Genomic DNA, 19,419 nt, shown 5'->3' on the forward strand with positions numbered 1-19,419 from the left:
CTGAATTCCATTTTGTTTAGGAAATGCTGCAATAAATAATTTGGCATAATTAAGATCATATTCTATCAACAGTGGTGAATGAAAGGCTTGCTAAATAGAGTAAATGGAAGCAGAAAGTTGCAAAAGGATATTAATGAATTTAGTAGGTCTGAGGAGACTGACTGCAGATTTTGAAAAATGCATAAATTATGAAAGATCAAGATAATAGGAAGCTTAAAAATGAGAGAATATGACTCACTGATCTTTACAAAGATCTGACACCACTTGTGAATTCTTTGTTCACCTAATAAATGCTGAAATGTACTTGTATACTGTACTTGAAAAGCTAGGACCTGTAAGGTTCATGGGAAAACTGGTAGCTGAAGTTGAAAATGTGAAAGTGTGAGATTGTTCTCTTTGGACCAAAGAAGAAAATATCTTTGTTGTTTATCATACGTAAGAAGTGTAAGTGAATAAATAGGTTCTTGCACAGAAATCACAAATACTACTGGACAGTTACATTAAATAACTAAAAAAGCTATTTTTAAGTTGGCGGCAATGGCTACTTCTGACTGGAGGAATTGAATTGAATGGACTTATATCCTTCATATACATGAGGATTAAAAATCTTTATGTTATGTCTCCATCTTAATATGCAATTTATAATAAATAGTATGTACAGTCAACATAACATAGAAATACAATTGAATCAGCATGAATTATTCAGTCTGATGGCCTGGGGGAAGAAGCTGGCCCGAAGCCTGTTGGTCATGGCTTTTATGCTGTGGTACTGTGTCCCAGATGGTAGCAGCTAGAACAGTTTGTGGTTTGGGTGGCTCAGGTCCCCAATGATCCTTCAGGCAATTTTTACACAGCTGTCTTTGTAGATGTTCTGAGTAGTGGGAAGTTCACATCTACAGATGTGCTGGGCTGTCCGCATCACTCTTTGCAGAGACCTGTGATTAAGGGAGGTACAGTGATGCAGCCAGTCAGGATGCACTCAATTGTGCTCCTATAGAAAGTTCTTAGGATTTGGGGTTCCACACCAAACTTCTTCAACTGTCTGAGGAGAAAGGGGTGCTGTCATGCTTTTTTCACCACACAGCCGGTACGTACAGACTATGTGAGATCCTCGGTGATGTGTATGTCAAGGAACTTGAAGCTGTTCACCCTCTCAGCCCCAGATCTATTGTTGTCAATAAGGATTAGCCTGTCTCCATTCCTCCTGTAGTCCACAACCAACTCCTTTGTTTTTGCGACATTGAGGGAGAGGTTGTTTTCTTGACACCACTGTGTCATGGTGATGACTTCTTCTCTGTAGGCTGCCTCATTATTATTTGAGATTAGGCCAATCATTGTAGTATTGTTAGTAAGTTTAATTAGCAGATTGGAGCTGTGGGTGGTGACACAGTCATGAGTATACAGAGAGTAAAGGAGAGGGTTCAGTACTCAGCCCTGAGGAGCACCGGTGTTGATGGTCAGAGGGACAGAGGTGAGGGAGCCCACTCTTACTACCTGTCAGTAATCTGACAGAAAGTCCAAGATCCAGCTGCACAAGGCAGGGTGAAGGCCGAGGTCTCTGAGCTCCTTGTCAAGCCTGGAGGGAATTATGGTGTTGAATGCTGAACTCTAGTCCAAGAACAGCATTCTCACATAAGCATCCTTTTCTAGGTGTGTAAGGACGATGTGTAGAGCTGTGGCTATTGTGTTGTCCGTCGATCAGTTGTGTCAGTAGGTGAATTGTAGGGGATCCAGTGTGAGTGGTGGCAAGCTGCAGATGTAATCTTGACCAGCCTCTCAAGGAATTTGCTTATTACTGAGGTGAGTGCGACAGGTCGGCAGTTGTTCAGACATGTTACTTTGGTCTTTTTAGGTACAGGGACAAGGGTGGATGTTTTGAAGCAGGAGGGCACTCTACACTGGGAGAGGGAGAGATTAAAAATGTCTGTAAACACACTTGCCAGTTGTGCCGTGCACACTCTGAGTACCCGCCCTGGGATGCTGTCTAGACCTGCAGCCTTGCAACTATCCACTCATTGGAAACACCTGCGTACTTCAGCCTCAGAGATGACCAAGGTGTGGGTCTCTTTGGCGCCTCTCCTTAGGGGCTCAGTGTTGGCAATATCGAATCGGGAGTCAAAAAGATTTAGTTCATCTGGGAGCAATGGTGGGATCATTACTTAAGAGATAGAAGCAGGAATAGGCCATTCAGCTTCTCATGACTTTCTGTAGTTGCAAGCTGTCTTTGAGATGCTTTCAAAAAGATCTTGCTTTCACATGCTCACATGGTGAGACCACCTTGAGAAACTTTGTTATTGATTTTTTTGCTGTAATATGTTTGTTTATGCAGATATTTTTCCTCTAGGTTGAGATAATAATCGGTACAGCAGTCAATCGTATCTGTAGTGGAGCACAGGCAACTGGAGGATATTGTCATGAGGTTTTGTGATGCCCTTTTTGTTGTTGATTAAGACAAGATTCAAATGGTTCCATCAGCTAGACCAGGTTTGCATCAGGCTTCCGAACCAGAGGCTGTTCCACGTTTGTCCAGAGAGGAGGATGCCAAGTAAACAGAGAAAAGATTCGAGGAAGTTCTCCAAACCTCCTTGTAAAGACTCGGCTGAAGAGCCTGTTTCCACACTGTAATTCTTTAGGACTCTATTTGATTTATCTGCGGTTTTCCTATTCACCAATATAGTTTGCCTGGTTGTTTGTAAAGCATGTGCTTTTGTTAATCTTTTCCTTGTATATATCAATAGAAACTTATAGTTTCAAACACGAGGAAATCTGCAGATGCTAGAAATTCAAACAACAACACGCACAAAATGCTGGTGGAACACAGCAGGCCAGGCAGCATCTATAGTGAGAAGCGCTGTCAATGTTTCGGGCCAACACCCTTCGTCAGGACTAACCGAAAGGAAAGACAGTAAAAGATTTGAAAGTAGTGGGGGGAGGGGGAAATGCGAAATGATAGGAGAAGACCGGAGGGGGTGGGATGAAGCTAAAAGCTGGAAAGGTGATGGGCAAAAGTGATCAGAGCTGGAGAAGGGAAAGGATCATGGAACGGGAGGCCTCGGGAGAAAGAAAGGAGGGGGGGAGCACCAGAGGGAGATGGAGATCAGGCAAACAATATGTCTGATATTGTCTGATATATGTCAGGCAAACAATATGGCAAACAATAAATATGTCAGGGATGGGGTAAGAAGGGGCATTAACGGAAGTTAGAGAAATCAATGTTCATGCCATCAGGCTGGAGGCTACCCAGCCAGTATATAAGGTGTTGTTCCTCCAACCTAAGTTTGGGTCCATTTTGACAGTAGCGGAGGCCATGGATAGACATATCAGACTGGGAATGGGACGTGGAATTAAAATGTGTGACCACTGGGAGATCCTGCTTTTTCTGGCGGACCGAAAAGGTCTCCCAGTCTGCGTCGGGTCTCACCAATATATAGAAGGCCACACCGGGAGTACCAGACGCAGTATACCACACCAACTGACTCACAGGTGAAGTGTCGCCTCACCTGGAAGGACTGTCTGGGGCCCTGAATGGTGGTGAGGGAGGAAGTGTAAGGGCAGGTGTAGCACTTGTTCCGTTTACAAGGATAAGTGCCAGGAGGGAGATTGGTGGGAAGGGATGAGGGGGACGAGTGGACAAGGTAGTCGCGTAGGGAGCGATCCCTGCGAAAAGCAGAAAGAGAGGGGAGGGAAAAATGTGCTTGCTAGTGGGATCCCATTGGAGGTAGCGGAAGTTACGGAGAATTATACGTTGGACCTGGAGGCTGGTGGGGTGGTAGGTATGGACAAGGGGAACCCTATCCCGAGTGGGGTGGCGGGTGGATGGGGTGAGGGCAGATGTGCGGGAAATGGGAGAAATGCGTTTGAGAGCAGAGTTGATGGGTGGTCGAAGGGAAGCCCCTTTGTTTAAAAAACGAAGACGTATCCTTCGTCCTGGAATAAAAAGCCTCATCTTGAGAGTAGATGCGGCGGAGACGGAGGAATTGTGAGAAGGGGATAGCATTTTTGCAAGAGACAGGGTGGGAAGAGGAATAGTCCAGGTAGCTGTGAAAGTCTGTAGGCTTATAGTGACTACCAGTAGACAGGCCATCTCCAGAGATGGAGACAGAAAGATCAAGAAAGGGGAGGGAGGTGTCGGAAATGGATCAGGTAAATTTGAGGGCAGGGTGAAAGTTGGAGGCAAAGTTAATGAAGTTGACGAGCTCAGCATGCGTGCAAGAGGCAGCGCCAATGCAGTCGTTGATGTAGTGAAGGAAAAGATGGATGCCGGAAGGGGGATGGATGTCGGTCTTGACTTGGAACATGGACTGTTCCACAAAGCCAACAAAAAGGCAGGCATAACTCGGACCCATACGGGTGCCCATGGCTACACCTTTGGTTTGGAGGAAGTGGGAGGAGCCAAAGGAGAAATTATTGAGAGTAAGAACTAATTCCACTAGACAGAGGAGAGTGGTGGTAGAGGGGAATTGGTTAGGTCTGAAATCCAAAAAGAAGCGAAGAGCTTGGAGACCATCTCGGTGGGGGATGGAGGTATATAGGGACTGGACGTCCATGGTGAAAATAAGACGGTGGAGGCCAGGGAACTTAAAATAATTGAAAAAGTTCAAAGCATGAGAAGTGTCATGAACATAGGTGGGAAGAGATTGAACAAAGGGGGAGAAGACAAACTTATAGTTTGATGTGTTTCTAAACTTTTCCTCAAATTGCACTTTTACCCTCAGTCCTCCCTGTATCAGTCCTTAGGCTTGCTGCAATTTCTGCCCTTTCTTTGATTTAATTTGTCAGCCACAAGGGCTATATATTTGGTTGCAAACTTTATAATACTTTAAATTTAAACCCATACCCTCTGCTTAATTATTGTCAAATATTGTATCGTAGCCAACTCACACCTCTCCATAATGTGTTTTGTTTTGCTTCAAGATGCCGGCTTCAGATTGAACTAAGCAGCTTTCAATCTTTATGTATGTTCCAAATTATTAATGAATCTTTCTTATTCTATAGTACTAAATCTAAGTTGGCTTTTTTCCTTGTTGAATCCTCAACGAACATCTATTTTGCATGCTTTGAATTTGTCTTTTACCACATTACAGCTAATTTGGTTTGCCAAATCCTGTGTAAAGATCCTTGATAGATGTTCTTGATTTTCACTATGATCTATATTATTACTATTTTTAGGTCCTTTTTGTTTCTTATCTCCCCACGCAAAAAAAAAACTTCTGCTACTTCTCATGCTAAGACTCTATATTTCTAGTGGTATTATCCCATTTTTTTTATTATCAGGGTCACTCCTCCTCCTTAACCACTCTGGAATTTTGGTCAAAGTGCACCTAAATTACTGTGTTCACCTTTACTCAGGCCACATCTTGAATGCAAACTCCAGACTGTGAGTAGTCTCCAACTTGAATGCTGTATCCATTTTAGTAAAACGCTTATAATCCAAATGTTGTGCTCTAATTTGTGCTTTTCCCTTTATAAATCCACAGATCCAGTAGATTTGCTATAACCTTCAAAGAATCATTCAGTGATCTTCTGAGCTTCTTTTGCCTTTGTCAGTCAGATTTGATTATACTCCTGCTTTATTGCTGATCAGCTTTGCAACTGATTCCTTTCAGCTTTGCGTTTCCTCCTCTGCTGGTACTGGCTTGGAATGTTTCCCCACCAGATTTCTATCTGCGTTGTAGTCTCAAAAATAACCTTGTACCCACCCCAACTAAATCTTTGTAACCTGCTACCTAACCCTTCAACACATCTGTGCTCATCCATTTCTCATCTCCTGATCACCTGTTTTTAATTACTAATTAGTGTTGCTTTGCTGGTCAGGAAACCACAACTTGTAAAGGTTGGTGCAAGCAATTTAAAACAAAAATTTCTATAAAAGTTAGTTGGTTAAGTATATAGAGAGGAAAACATGCAGTGCCTTAGGAAATGAGCAAGGAATTGGTAGTAATTGGACTACCAGTTCAAATCAAAAATACTGCATTTGATGCAAATCAGAAATAAAAACAGAAAATGCTGGAAATACTCAGCAGGTTGGACAGCATCTACAGAGAAAGAGTTCACCAACTCTGCTTAAAAAAAAACCTCTGACCTTTCCACAGATGTGCCTGATCTGCTGAGTGCTTTCAGTGACCATAAGATATAGAAGCAGAGTTAGGCCATTTGGCCCATTGAGTCTGCTCCACCATTTCATGATGGTTGATCGATTTTCCCTCCGAGCCTCAATCCTTTGCCTTCTTCCCATAATCCTTCATGCCCGGACTAATCAGGAATTTATCAACCTCCACCTTAAATATACCCAATGGCATGGTCTCCACAGCCACCTGTGCCAACCAATTCCACAGATTCATCACCCTCTGGCTGAAGAAATTTCTCCTCATCTATTCTAAAAGGACACCCCTCTATTCCGAGGCTGTGTCCTCTGGTGTTAGACTCGCACACCGTAGGAAACATCCTCTCCACATCCACTCTTTTGAGGCCTTTCAACATTTGATAGGTTTCAATGAGATTCTTCCTCCCCCCCCCCCCCATTCTTCAGAATTCCAGTGACTAGAGGCCTGGGGTAATCAAATGCTCCTCATTAGGCAAGCTGTTCAATTCCAGAATCATTTTTGTGAACCACCTTTGAACCCTCTCTAATGTCAGCACATCTTTCGTAGGTAAAAGGGCCCCAAAACTGCTCACAATACTCCAAGTGAGGCCTCACTAGTGCCTTCTAAAATCTCAACATTATATCCATGTTTTCATATTCAAGTCCTCTTGAAATGAATGCTAACATTGCATTTGCCTTCCTCACCACAGACTCAACCTGCAAATTAATCCTTAGGCAGTCCTGCATGAGGACTCCCAAATCTCTTTGCAACTCGGATTTTTAAATTTTCTCTCCATTTAGAAAATAGTCAATGTTTTTATTTCTTCCACTGAAGTGCATGACCATGCACTTCCTTACACTGTAAACTATCTGCCACTTCGTTGTCCATCACCCAATCTGTCAAAGTCCTGCTGTAGCCTCTCTACTTCCTCAAAACTACCTGCCCCTCCACCTATCTTCATTTCGTCCACTAATACTTTATCCATGCTTGTATCTTTCCTGAAATTCCATGGGCTCTTGTTCAGCAGCCTCATGTGTAGCATCTTGTCAAAGGCCTTCTGAAAATGCAAGTACACAAAATCAACCTTTGTCTATCCTGCTTATTATTTCTTAAAAGAATTCCAATAGATTTGTCGGGCAAGATTTTCCCTTAAGGAAACCATGCTGACTACTGCCTATTTTACCATATGCCTCCAAGTACCCTGAAACTGTATCCTTAACAATCAACTCCAACATCTTCTGAACAACTGAGGTCAGACTAACTGGCCTATAGTTTCCTTTCTTCTGCCTCTCTCCCTTCTTGAAGAGTGGTGTGACATTTGTGGTTTTCCATTCCTCCAGAACCATGCCAGAATCTAGTCATTCTTAAAAGTTCATTATTAATGCTTCCACAGTTTCTTCAGCCACCTCTTTCAAACCCCTGGGGTGTATACCATCAGGCCCAGGTTACTTATCTACCTTCGGACCATTTAGTTTCCAAAGAATCTTCTCCCTAGTAATGGCAACTTTACTTACTTCTGGGCCCTGATGCTCTCAAACTTCCAGAATACTGCCAATGTCTTCAACAGTGAAGACTGTTGCAAACTACTTATTCAATTTGTCCACCATTTCCTTGTCCTCCATTTCTACCTCTCCAGCATTGTTTTCCAGCAGTCCAATGTCTACTCTCACCTCTATTTTACACTTCATGTATCTGAAGAAACTTTTGATACCCTCTTTAATTTCTTGGCTAGCTTGCCTTCATATTCCATCTTTTCCTTTATTACTTTTTTTAGTTGCCTTCTGTTGGTTTTTATAAGCTTCCCAATCCTCTGACTTCCCACTCATTTTTGCTCTCTTTGGCTTTTATTGTTGGCTTTGACTTCTCGTTTGTGCTCTTTCAGAACATCTGCATTGGCATCCTGGGCTGAATGGCCTCCAGTCTTCTATGAGCATAGTGAAGCACAAGTAGACTTTCTCTGGGTATCACCTTTAGCTACATGTTTGATGAGCAACTCCCTCTGGGGAATATGAGACTTTTTGGGCACTTTTGGAGGGGTGTAGCACATATTTAACAGGCATTTAATGATCATGGTGCCCTTGGCCCTTGTGATTTGAGTGAACCATCGAAGGAAGGAAACCAGTCAATATTTGAGGATATAATGAGTGGACAGGTGGATATCGTGTACTTGGATTTCCAGAAGGCGTTCGATAAAGTGCCGCACAAGAGACTTATAAATAAGATATAGATGCATGGAGTTGGAGGAAGTGTATTGGCATGGATAGTGAATTGGTTAACTGATAGAAAGCAGAGAGTTGGTATAGATGGGTGTTCCTCCGGTTGGCAGTCAGCGGTGAGTGGGGTGCCACAGGGGTCGGTGCTGGGCCTGCAGCTGTTTACCATTTACATTGATGATTTGGAAGAGGGGACTGAGTGTAGCATAGCAAAATTTGCTGGTGACACTAAACTGAGTGGAAAAGCAAATTGTAAAGAGGATGTGAAGAGGTTAAGTGAGTGGGCTAAGGTCTGGCAGATGGAATACAAAGTTGATAAATGCAAGGTCATCAGGAATAATAGAAGAGCAGATTATTATTTAAATGGTGAAAGATTGCAGCATGCTGTTGTGCAGAGGGACTTGGGAGTGCTTGTGCATGAATCACAAAAAGTTGGCTTGCAGGTACAACATGTTATTAAGAAGGCAAACGGAATGTTGGCCTTCATTGCTAGAGGGATTGAATTCAAGAGCAGGGAGGTCATACTGCAACTATGCAGGGTACTGGTGAGGCTGCACCTAGAGTACTCTGTGCAGTTCTGGTCTCCATACTTGAGGAAGGATATACTGGCTTTGGAGGCAGTGCAGAGGAGGTTCACCAGGTTGATTCCAAGGATGAAGGGGTTAGTCTATGAGGAGAGATCGAGTTGCCTGGAACTATACTCTCTGGAGTTCAGAAGAATGAGAAGAGATCTTATAGAAACATACAAAATTTTGAAAGGGATAGATAAGATAGAAGTAGGAAAGTTATTTCCATTAGAAGGTGAGACTAGAACTAGGGGATATTGCCTCAAGATTCAGGGAAGAAGATTTAGGACAGAGATGCGGAGTAACTGTTTTTCCCAGAGAGTGGTGAATCTATGGAATTCTCTGCCCAGGGAAGCAGTTGAGGCTTCTTCACTAAGTATATTTAAGAAACAGTTAGATAGGTTTTTACATAGTAAGGGAATTAGGGGTTATGGGGAAAGGGCAGATAGATGGAGCTGAGTTTACGGACAAATCGGCCATGATCTTATTGAATGGCGGGACAGGCTCGATTGGCCAGACGGCCTACTGCTACTCCTATTTCTTATGTTCTTATGACTTTGCAGAGTTATGTTTACTCCTATATCTGGCAACTGCTCATTGTGGGACCTTTCTCTTGCAGTCAGCCCAAGTCAACAGGTCTTTAACTGAATCAGCAATTACCTTCCCACAATCCACGTGCCTGCTCAATGTGCTGTGCAGAGCATCTCCTTTTCATGAATACTGACAGTTCATTAACAGCCACAGTTCTGCATTTGTTTTCAACGTATCATTCCACTTTGCACCTTACTTTCCCACCTGCATACACAATTTATGCAGTCAGAGTCATAGAAAAATACAGCACAAAAGTACACCTTTCAGCCCACTTAGTGCATGCTGAGCCACTTACACTGCTCACTCCCATCAGCCTCCACCAGAACCATTACTCTCCATTCCCCTATCATCCACCTGCCTATCCAAACTACTTTTAAATGTTAAAATTATGCTCGTATGCACCACTTGTGCTGGCAGCTTATTCTACACCCTCACATCCCTCCGAGTGAAGAAATTTCCCCCATTCCCCTTAAACTTTTCATGTTTCACCCTCAACCTATGATCTCTAGTTGTAGTCCCACTCTACCTCAGTGGAAAAAGCCTGATTGCATTTACCCCTCAATCTTGTATCTCTCAAACAAATCTCCCCTCAATCTTCCACGTTCCAAGGAATAAAGTCCCAATATAATCAATCTTTGCTCATAACTCAGGTCCTCCAGCCCTGACAACATTCTTGTAAATTTTTTCTGTATTCTGTCAGCCTTAATTACACCTTAGTTAGGTGACCAGAGCTGTTCACAATACTCCAAATTAAGCCTCACCAATGCTTTTTACAACTTCAACATAACATCCCACCTCCTGTACTTAATACTTTGGTTTTTGAAGGCCAATGTGCCAAAAGCTTTCTTTACCTTATCTACCTGTGATGCTATTTTCAGTGAATTACTGACCTGTATTCCTTTGTTCTACCATACTTCTCAATGCCCAACTATTCACTATGCAAGACCTACCCTGGTCGGTCCTGCCGAAGTACAAGACCTCGCACTTGTCTGTGTTAAGTTCTTTTTGCCATTTTTTCAGTCCATTTTTCCAGCTGGTCCAGATCTCAGTACAAGCTCTGATAGTCTTACTTGCTGTCTACTACACCTCCCAATCTTGGTGTCATCTGTAAATTTACTGATCCAGTTACTCACATTACCACCTACATCATTGATATAGATGACAAACAATGGACCCAGCCCTGATTCCTGTGGCACTCCACTAGCCAAAGACTTCCCAGTCAGAGAGGCTACTCTGTCTAATCCAATTTACTACCTCATCTTGAGTGCCGAGCAACTGAAGCTTCGTGACCAGTCTCCTGTGCGGGACCTTGTCAAATGCCATGCTAAAGTGCCTGTTGACAACATCCATTGCCTTGCCTTCATCAACTTTCCTGGTAACTTCCTTGAAAAATTCTGTAAGATTGGTTAGACATGACCTACCACACACAAAGCCATGCTGACTATCCCTAATCAGCCAATGTTGATCCAAATAATTATATATCCAGTCCCTTAAAATACCTTCCAATAAATTTCCCACATCTGATGCTGGGTTCACTGGCTGATAATTTCCTGTTTTAAATATCTCTGTGAGGTCCCCTGCAATCTGCACCTACCTCCCACAGGGTTGGAGGGAACACCTTGTCAGGCCCTGGAGAATTATCCAACCTAATTTGCCTCAAAACAGCAAACGTCGGATGCAGAAGTGGGCTGAGAAGTGGCAGATGGAGTTCAACCCAGAGAAGTGTGAGGTGGTACTCTTTGGAAGGACAAACTCCAAGGCAGAGTACAAAGTAAATGGCAGGATACTTGGTAGTGTGGAGGAGCAGAGGGATCTGGGACTACATGTCCACAGATCCCTGAAAGTTGCCTCACGGGTAGATAGGGTAGTTAAGAAAGCTTATGGGGTGTCAGCTTTCATAAGTCAAGGGATAGAGTTTAAGAGTCACGGGGTAATGATGCAGCTCTATAAAACTCTGGTTAGGCCACACTTGGGAGTACTGTGTCCAGTTCTGGTTGCCTCACTGTAGGAAGGATGTGGAAGCATTGGAAAGGGTACAGAGGAGATTTATCAGGATGCTGCCTGGTTTAGAGAGTATGGATTATGATCAGAGATTAAGGGAGCTAGGGCTTTACTCTCTGGAGAGGAGATGAGAGGAGACATGATAGAGGTGTACAAGATATTAAGAGGAATAGATAGAGTGGACAGCCAGCGCCTCTTCCCCAGGGCACCACTGCTCAGTACAAGAGGACATGGCTTTAAGGTAAGGGGTGGGAAGTTCAAGGGGGATATTAGAGGAAGGTTTTTTACTCAGAGAGTGGTTACTGCGTGGAATGCACTGCCTGAGTCAGTGGTGGAGGCAGATACACTAGCAAAATTTAAGAGACTACTAGACAGGTATATGGAGGAAGTTAAGGTGGGGGGATTATATGGGAGGCAGGGTTTAAGGGTCGGCACAACATTGTGGGCCGAAGGGCCTGTGCTGTGCTGTACTGTTCTATGTTCTATCTGCTCCTCTGTAATCTGGATAAGGTCCATGAAATCGATGCCATTTTGCCTCACTTCTATAGACTCTGTGTCCATCTCCTGGGTAAATACAGATGCAAGAAATCCATCTAACATCTCCCCCATCTCTTTTGACTCCACACAGGGATTACCATTCTTATCTTCCAGAGGTCTAATTTTGTCCCTTTTGCTCTTAACATATTTACAGAATCTCTTGGGGCAATCTCATGCCTTCTTTAGCCCTCTGGATTTCTTTTTGAAGTGTTCTCTTGTATTTCTTATACTCCATAAGACCATAAGATGTAGGAGCAGAATCAGGCTATCTGGCCCATCAATTCTGCTTCACTACTTCATCATGGCTGATCCAATTCTCCTCTTAGCCCCAAATCTCCTCCCTTCTCTGCAAATCCCTTCATGCCCTGACCAATCAGAAATCTATCAACCTCTGCCTTAAAGACTTGGCCTCCACAGTTGCTTGTGGCAAAGAATTCCACAGATTCACCACTCTCTGGCTAGGGAAATTCCTGCTCATCTCTGTTCTATTCTGAGGCTGAATCTATGGTCTTAGACTCTCCCACCATAGGAAACATCCTCTCAATATCCACTCTATCAAGACCTTTAACTATTCGATAGGTTTCAATTCTTCTGATTCCTACTATATACGGGCCGAGAGCCATCAAACACTCTTCATATGACAAGCCGTTCAAACTTTTTCATGAACCTCCTTTGAGCCCTCTCCAGTTTCAACGCATCCTTTCTAAGGTAGGGGGCCCAAAACTGCTCACAATATTCCAAGTGAAGTCTCACCAGTGCTTTGTAAAGCCTCAATGTTACATCCTTGCTTTTATATTCTAGTCCTCTTCAAATGATTGCTAACATTGCATTTGCCTTCCTCACCACAGCTCAACCTGCGAATTAACCTTTATGGAATCCTGCACAAGGACTCCCAAGTCCCTTTGCGCCTCAGTTTTTTTTTGTATTTTCTCTCCATTTAGAAAATAGTCAACCCTTTCATTTATTTTGCCAAAAGTGCATGACCATACTCTTCCCAACACTGTCTTCCATCTGCCACTTCTTTGCCCATTCTCCTAATCTGCCTGTCTGTAGCCTCTATGCTTCCTCAAAACTACCTGCCTCTCCACCAATCATCATATCATTTGCAAACTTTGCAACAAAGCCATCAATTCCATCATCCAAATTATTAATAAGTGGCATAAAAAGAATGAGCACCAGCATAGACACCATTAGTCACTGACAGCCAACCAGAAAATGCTCCCTTTTTTCCCACACTTTGCCTCTTACCAGTCTTCCTGAGTACTTCATTTGTTCCCACCTACCTATGCCTCTTAACCAGGGCCGCTACTTAGCTTGAAAGTCAAAGTTCCCTAAACCTGTCATCTTTACCTTTCAGTCTGATATGCACAAACAAGATTCGTACTCTCAAAAGTACTCTTTTGAAAGATTCGTACTCTTTTGAAGGCCTCCTATTTACGAAGTACACCAGTTCCTTTGGGGTACCATCAAAATTGGCCTTTCTCCAAACTGGAATCTCAAGTTGCAGACCAGACCTGTCTATCTATAGTTACTTTGAAACTAACAGCATTATGATCACTAGATGCAAAGTGTTCCCCTACACAAACTTCTGTCACCCGCCCTGTCTTATTCCCTAATAACAGATCAAGTATCGCATATCCTCTCATTGGGACTTCAAACGTACTGATTAAGGAAACTTTCCTGAGCACTTTGACAAACTCTATCCCATCTAGTCCTTTTACAGTATGGGAGTTCCAGTCACCATGTGTAAAGTTAAAATCACCGACTATCACCTGCAATCTCTTGACAAATTTGTTCCTCAAAATCCTGTGCACTATTGGGTGGTCTGTGATATATCCCCATTAACGTGGTCATACCTTTCTTATTCCTCATTTCCACCCATAATGCCTCACTTGACGAGTTCTGAATGAGGACTGCCATGATCTTTACTCTGACTAGTAACGCCACCCCTCTTCCTTGAGTCCATCCCATTCTGTCACATTTTTTAAAAATGGAACTCCAGACTATTGAGCTGTCAGTCCTGCCCTCCTGCAACCAAGTCTCACTAATGGCTACAACATCATAATTCCAGGTGTTGATCCATGCCCTGAGCTCATCTGCCTTTCCTACGATACCTCTTGCATTGAAATATACACAGCTCAGGACGTTAGTCACACCACGCTCAACACTTTGGTTCCTGGCTTCGTCTGAGGTCTTGCCAACATCTTCCTCTAAAACCTCTCCATTATCTGTTCTAGCACTCTGCTTCCCATTCCCCATGCAACTCTAGCTTAAGAACCCCCAACCCACCGTGCAGCAACAGCAAACTTTTCCGCTAAGATATTAGTCCCCATCCAGTTCAGGTGCAAGCCATCTCTTCTTTATAGATCCCACCTTCTCTGGAAGAGAGCCCAATGATCCAAAAAACTGACATTCTCCCTCCTACACTAGTTCCTTAGCCACATGTTAAACTGGGAAATCATCTTATATGTGGCCTCACTAGCATGAAGCATGGGTAGCAATCCTGAGATCACAGCCCTGGATGTCCTGCCATTTAATACCTAACTCCCTAAACTCACTTTACAGAACCTTGTCACTCTTCCTACCTATGTCATTGGTACCTACATGGAACACGGCCCCTGGCTGTGCACCCTCCCACTTAAGGAGGGATGCTGAGGACTCGATCCAAGATGTCCCGGACCCTGAAACCCAGGAGGCAGCATACCATCTGGGAGTCTCGTTCTCGTCACCAGAACGGCCTTTCTGTTCCTCTAACAAATCCCCTGTCACCACTGTTCACCTCTGCTTCCCCTGCACCCCCCCCCCCCCCCCACTTTCCTTCTGAGTCACAGAACCAGACTCAGTGCCAGGACTGCTGTGACTTCCCTCAGCTAGGTCATCTCCCCAGTAGTATCCAAAGTGTATACCTGTTGTTGAGGGGGAATACTCAGCACTGGCTCTTTAACCCCTTTCCCTTTCCTGACTGTCACCCAATTTCCTGTTGTCTGCACCTTGACTGTAACAGCCTCTCTATTCATTCTATTCAAAGCTCTATTACAGCTTTTCACTTTCTTTCACTCAAGCTTCTCCTCGCTGAAGCCTCAGAATCCCAACTGTAATACTGTCCACTCACACAATGGCTGCTCCACTTGCCCCTGCCTTGTTTTAATTTGTTCTTGCCAATTAATCCCAATCGCTGATTAGCCGCTGCTCAAAACACCAAAGTGCTGAGAGTCAATGCCTTACATACCCTGAGTGAGCTGCATCTTCTCATGCTTCAGTATTCGGTGGAGCATAAATAACAATAGGAACACGTTGGGCTAATGTCCTCTTTCTGTGCTGTATGAATTAGTTAACTTCATACAGTTTGAGTGTGGATTGAAGACAGGGAACTGCCCAGTATTTGCCTGGTTTAAGATGGAGACTAAAGGAACACAGAGAGTAACAAATCTGTGAGGGAGACCAGTGCTCAGTCCTATCGAACATAAAACATAAGAGATAAATTAGGCCATTCGGCTCATTGTGTCTGCCCCACTGTGGCTGATTTATTATCCCATTCAACCCCATTCTCCTGCCTTCTCCCCATAACCTTTGATGCCCTTACTGATCAAGAGCCTGTCAATCTCCACATTAGATATACTCGTTTACTTGGCGTCCACAGCTAGCGGATTGGCTAGTGAAAGAGAACCAGTGGCACGAAATTGAAAGGACTAAAGAGATTGTTAAGAGGAAATGAAAGAGGAATTGTGCACCGGAGAGAGTATTTGCTGGGATTAATAGAGGAAGTTGCAGTAAGATAGTATTCATTATTGGGGTTTAACTTGTCTTTTTTTTTGTACAGATTTGGGGAAAACAAGTAAGTGAACAGATAACTGGTTTGTCTTGTTTGGGACACAACTTCCATATCGGGCTTAGGAAGCTTCAGAGCTTCAAGCTGGTTACCCACCCTGGAACAGAGGCAGAGATAGCTGACAGGTGCTAAGAGACACTTATTCAGGCCACAAGGGCAACTGTGCCCCCTTGGAAGGAACAGTAAATCCATGAGTAAAATCAGAAGGATATTGACAAGGTTCCCATATAGTTCAAAACAAAACTAAAATATTCTTAATCATGGAACTCTGATGTAAAACAAGGTGCTAGAAATAATTAGCCACAAGGTCATCATCTGTGGGGTTTTCTTTGCAACATTGGAATATATTACAAATGAACAACAAAAACAGGGGAAAGAAACATGTCAGAAAAACGGATTCCATTTCTGGTTGTACTTCTTAGACCTTATTCTGTTGGTTTAGTTTGGCTAGCTGCTCTGTCATCATCAGAATCACAAAGGATTAGAAGTGTAGAAGTGGCCATTCGGCCCATTGTTTCTCTGCCAGTCGAAAAAGAACCTTAATTCCAGCCTTGTTCCATAGTCCTGTAGTTTACAGTTCTTCAAGTACATATTTGAATTTGATGAGAATTTCTGCCTTTTCCACCCTTTGAGGTGATGAGTTCCAGATCCCTGGGTGAAAAATGATTTCCCCGTCTCAAGTCCTTTCACTAAAATTAATTCAGATTTGTGCCTTCTGCTTTTTTTTTGAACTGTTTGCTGAGGGAAATGTCTCTTGTGTGCTCTATCTTTGTGTGCCTTCGTAACTTTAGGTGCATTGTTGGGTTTTCTCCTTCAGCCTTCTGCATCACAGAACCCTAGATAATGTAATCTTACTCAGTAGTTACAGTTTTCCCATCCTGGCAACAGCTTTGTTGATGTTTTCACACCTTCATCTGTGTAATCACATCTTTCCTGTGAAACGGTGATCAAAACTGTTGTCAGGTATTCCAGCTGTGAGCAAATTGCTATTGTATATGGGTCTAGAGTAACTTTTTCTATTCTGTGCCAATACTAGCCTTATGCCAATACAGCATGTAACCTGGTGACCCAGAGGTCCCAACACACTAGACCACTGCTTTACTACAATAAGGAATGCCTATCGTTCCTTTCCGAGACTGCATTTTTAGTCAATCGGATCGTTTGCCTATACTCCTACTACCTGCATATAAACAGAGCTTGAAAAGCACGGCTCCAGAGATCAAGACGACTAAGGGTGGTCACAGGAGGCAGCGGAATGGTTACAGATACCTTGAGTCAGTGGACTGGACTGTGTTCAAGAGCTCATCTGAGGACCTGAATGATGACACCAGGATCTTAACAGACTTTATTAAAATAGCTGGGGATGATTGTGTCCTTACAAAATTGTTTAGGGTTTTCCACAATCAAGAGCCCTAGTTGAACCATGAAATTCTGAATTTTCTGAGAGCCAGATTAAAGGCATTCAAGTCTGGAGATCAAGAATGTTACAAGAGGTGCAGGTGTGATCTCCAGAAAGCCATCTCACGGGTAAAGTGGAGACGAGACTGCAATCAACAAGGGATGTTCGAGAGCTGTGGCAGAGTTTGAATGCCATTAACCTCCTACAAAGTTAAATCTTGCAACATGGGGAATGGCAGAACTTGGCTCTCAGATGAGCTCAATGCCTTCTGTGCTCACTTTGACCACCAGAATAAGGAGGAACCATCATGCACCCCATGTCTCCCAATGATCTCAGTATCTTAAGAAGATGTATGGGCTGCCTTCAAAAGAGTGAATCCAAGGAAAGTATCCAGTCCGGATGGAGTACCTGGGCAAGTACTGAAGACCTGTGCTGACCGGCTGACTGGTGTGTTCACAGATATCTTCAGCCTCTTGCTTCGGCAGTGTGTGGTACCCACCTGCTTCAAGCAGGCTTCAATCATGCTGGTGCCCAAGAAGAGTGTGGTAACTTGTCTAAATGACTATTGTCTAGTAACACTTACTTGTTGGCCTTCATTGATAGAGGGATTGATTTTAAGAACAGGGAGCTTATGCTGAAACAATACAGGGTACTGGTGAGGCTGCACCTGGAGTACTGTGTGCAGTTCTGGTCTTCTTACTTGAGGAACTGGCTTTGGAGGCAATGCAGAGGAGGTTCACCAGGTTGATTCCAGAGATGAAGGGGTTAGACTATGAGGAGAGATTGAGTCTCCTGGGACTGTACTCGCTGGAATTCAGAAGGAGAGATGTCATAGAAATATATAAAGGTACAAAAGGGATAGATAAGATAGAGGCAGGAAAGTTGTTTTCACTGGTAGGTGAGACTAGAACTAGGGGACATAGTCTCAAGATTTAGGGGAGTAAATATAATTGCAAAGAAAGCATGACGTTTCCTCAGGAATCTGCTGAGGTTCGGCATGTCAGTAAAATCCTTGGCAAACTTCTATGAATGTGTGTTGGCAAGTGTTCTGACAGGCTACATGACAGCCTGGTACGGGAACACCAATGCCTTTGAGTGGAAAATCCTATAGAAGGCAGTGGATTTGACCCAGTACATCATGGGTAAAGCCCTTCCAACCAGTGAGCACATCTACATGAAAAGTTTCTGTAGACAGGCAGCATCCACCATCAAAGATTCCCACCATTCAGGCCATGCTCCTTTTCTCAGTGCTGCCATCAGGTAGCAGGTTTGGCTGCCTCAGGAGTCACCCCAGCAGGTTCAAGAACAGTCCTCAATCATCAGGCTCTTGAACAAAGGCTACTCTCACTCTTTCTTTGGTGTTCGCACAACCGATGATCTCAGTTTAAGAGATTAAGAGTTTGGCACAGACTAGGAGGGCCGAGATGGCCTGTTTCCGTGCTGTGATTGTTATATGGTTATATGGTTTAAGGACTCTTTATCTTGTTATTTCATACTCGTTATTTATTGCTATTTATTTATGTTTGCTTTGGCACAGATTGTTGTTCATTGATCCTGTTTACAGTTACTGTTCTATAGGTTTGCTAAGTATGCCCACAGGAGAAAGGTTGTATGTGGCAACATGTATGTACTCTCATAATAAATTTTACTTAGAACGTTGAATACTGTTAAAGGAAGTTATCCCATTGATTCTGTAAACATTTGTTGACTTTCTAACTTTAAGAACATGCACAAATACACACTTGGAGATCACTTTCTGTGTTTACACCACTCAATATCCTCCCATGTTCCCTTAAGTCCTTTACCTCACGAAAGGCACTGTGTTGCATTAAGGATTAAATTCCATTTTTCTGCAAAACTGACTAGACCACCATGTATGTTGGAGGAATAATGAAAGATGATTTGATACATGAACTAAGCCATTTGTGTCCTTGTTTTTCAGGTTCCTGAACCAAAGTTTCAAGTTCCAAATGCTGAAGAGAAGGATCTGTGGCTGAATGCCTTAAATGAAGCAATCAAAGAAGCCAACAATGAACAGTTTGATAAGGTAATTGTTTTCAATGTCATTAAGCTGCTGCGCAGATTGGATTGGTAATCAACTTGTGACTGCTGTCCTCACTTCAGCTTCTTTGTTCAATAAGTGTACACTTATCACAAGTTTTGAACTTCGTGAGTCACAAATATCTCCCCCCTCTTGGAA

At 43.3% G+C, this 19,419-nt stretch overlaps 1 protein-coding gene across 2 annotated transcripts in view; it reads left to right on the forward strand.

The window, feature by feature from the left end:
* LOC132382426 (pleckstrin homology domain-containing family O member 2-like) overlaps window positions 1–19,419 on the forward strand; it is a 54,775-nt gene that overhangs the window by 23,784 nt on the left and 11,572 nt on the right. For both annotated transcript variants that reach the window (XM_059952605.1, XM_059952606.1), the window contains one exon: window positions 19,162–19,266. In XM_059952605.1, the coding sequence (XP_059808588.1) occupies window positions 19,162–19,266 (105 nt within the window). The remainder of the gene's footprint in view (window positions 1–19,161; window positions 19,267–19,419) is intronic.

This window comes from Hypanus sabinus, chromosome 28 (genome assembly GCF_030144855.1).
Source record: "Hypanus sabinus isolate sHypSab1 chromosome 28, sHypSab1.hap1, whole genome shotgun sequence".
Lineage (NCBI taxonomy): Eukaryota > Metazoa > Chordata > Chondrichthyes > Myliobatiformes > Dasyatidae > Hypanus > Hypanus sabinus.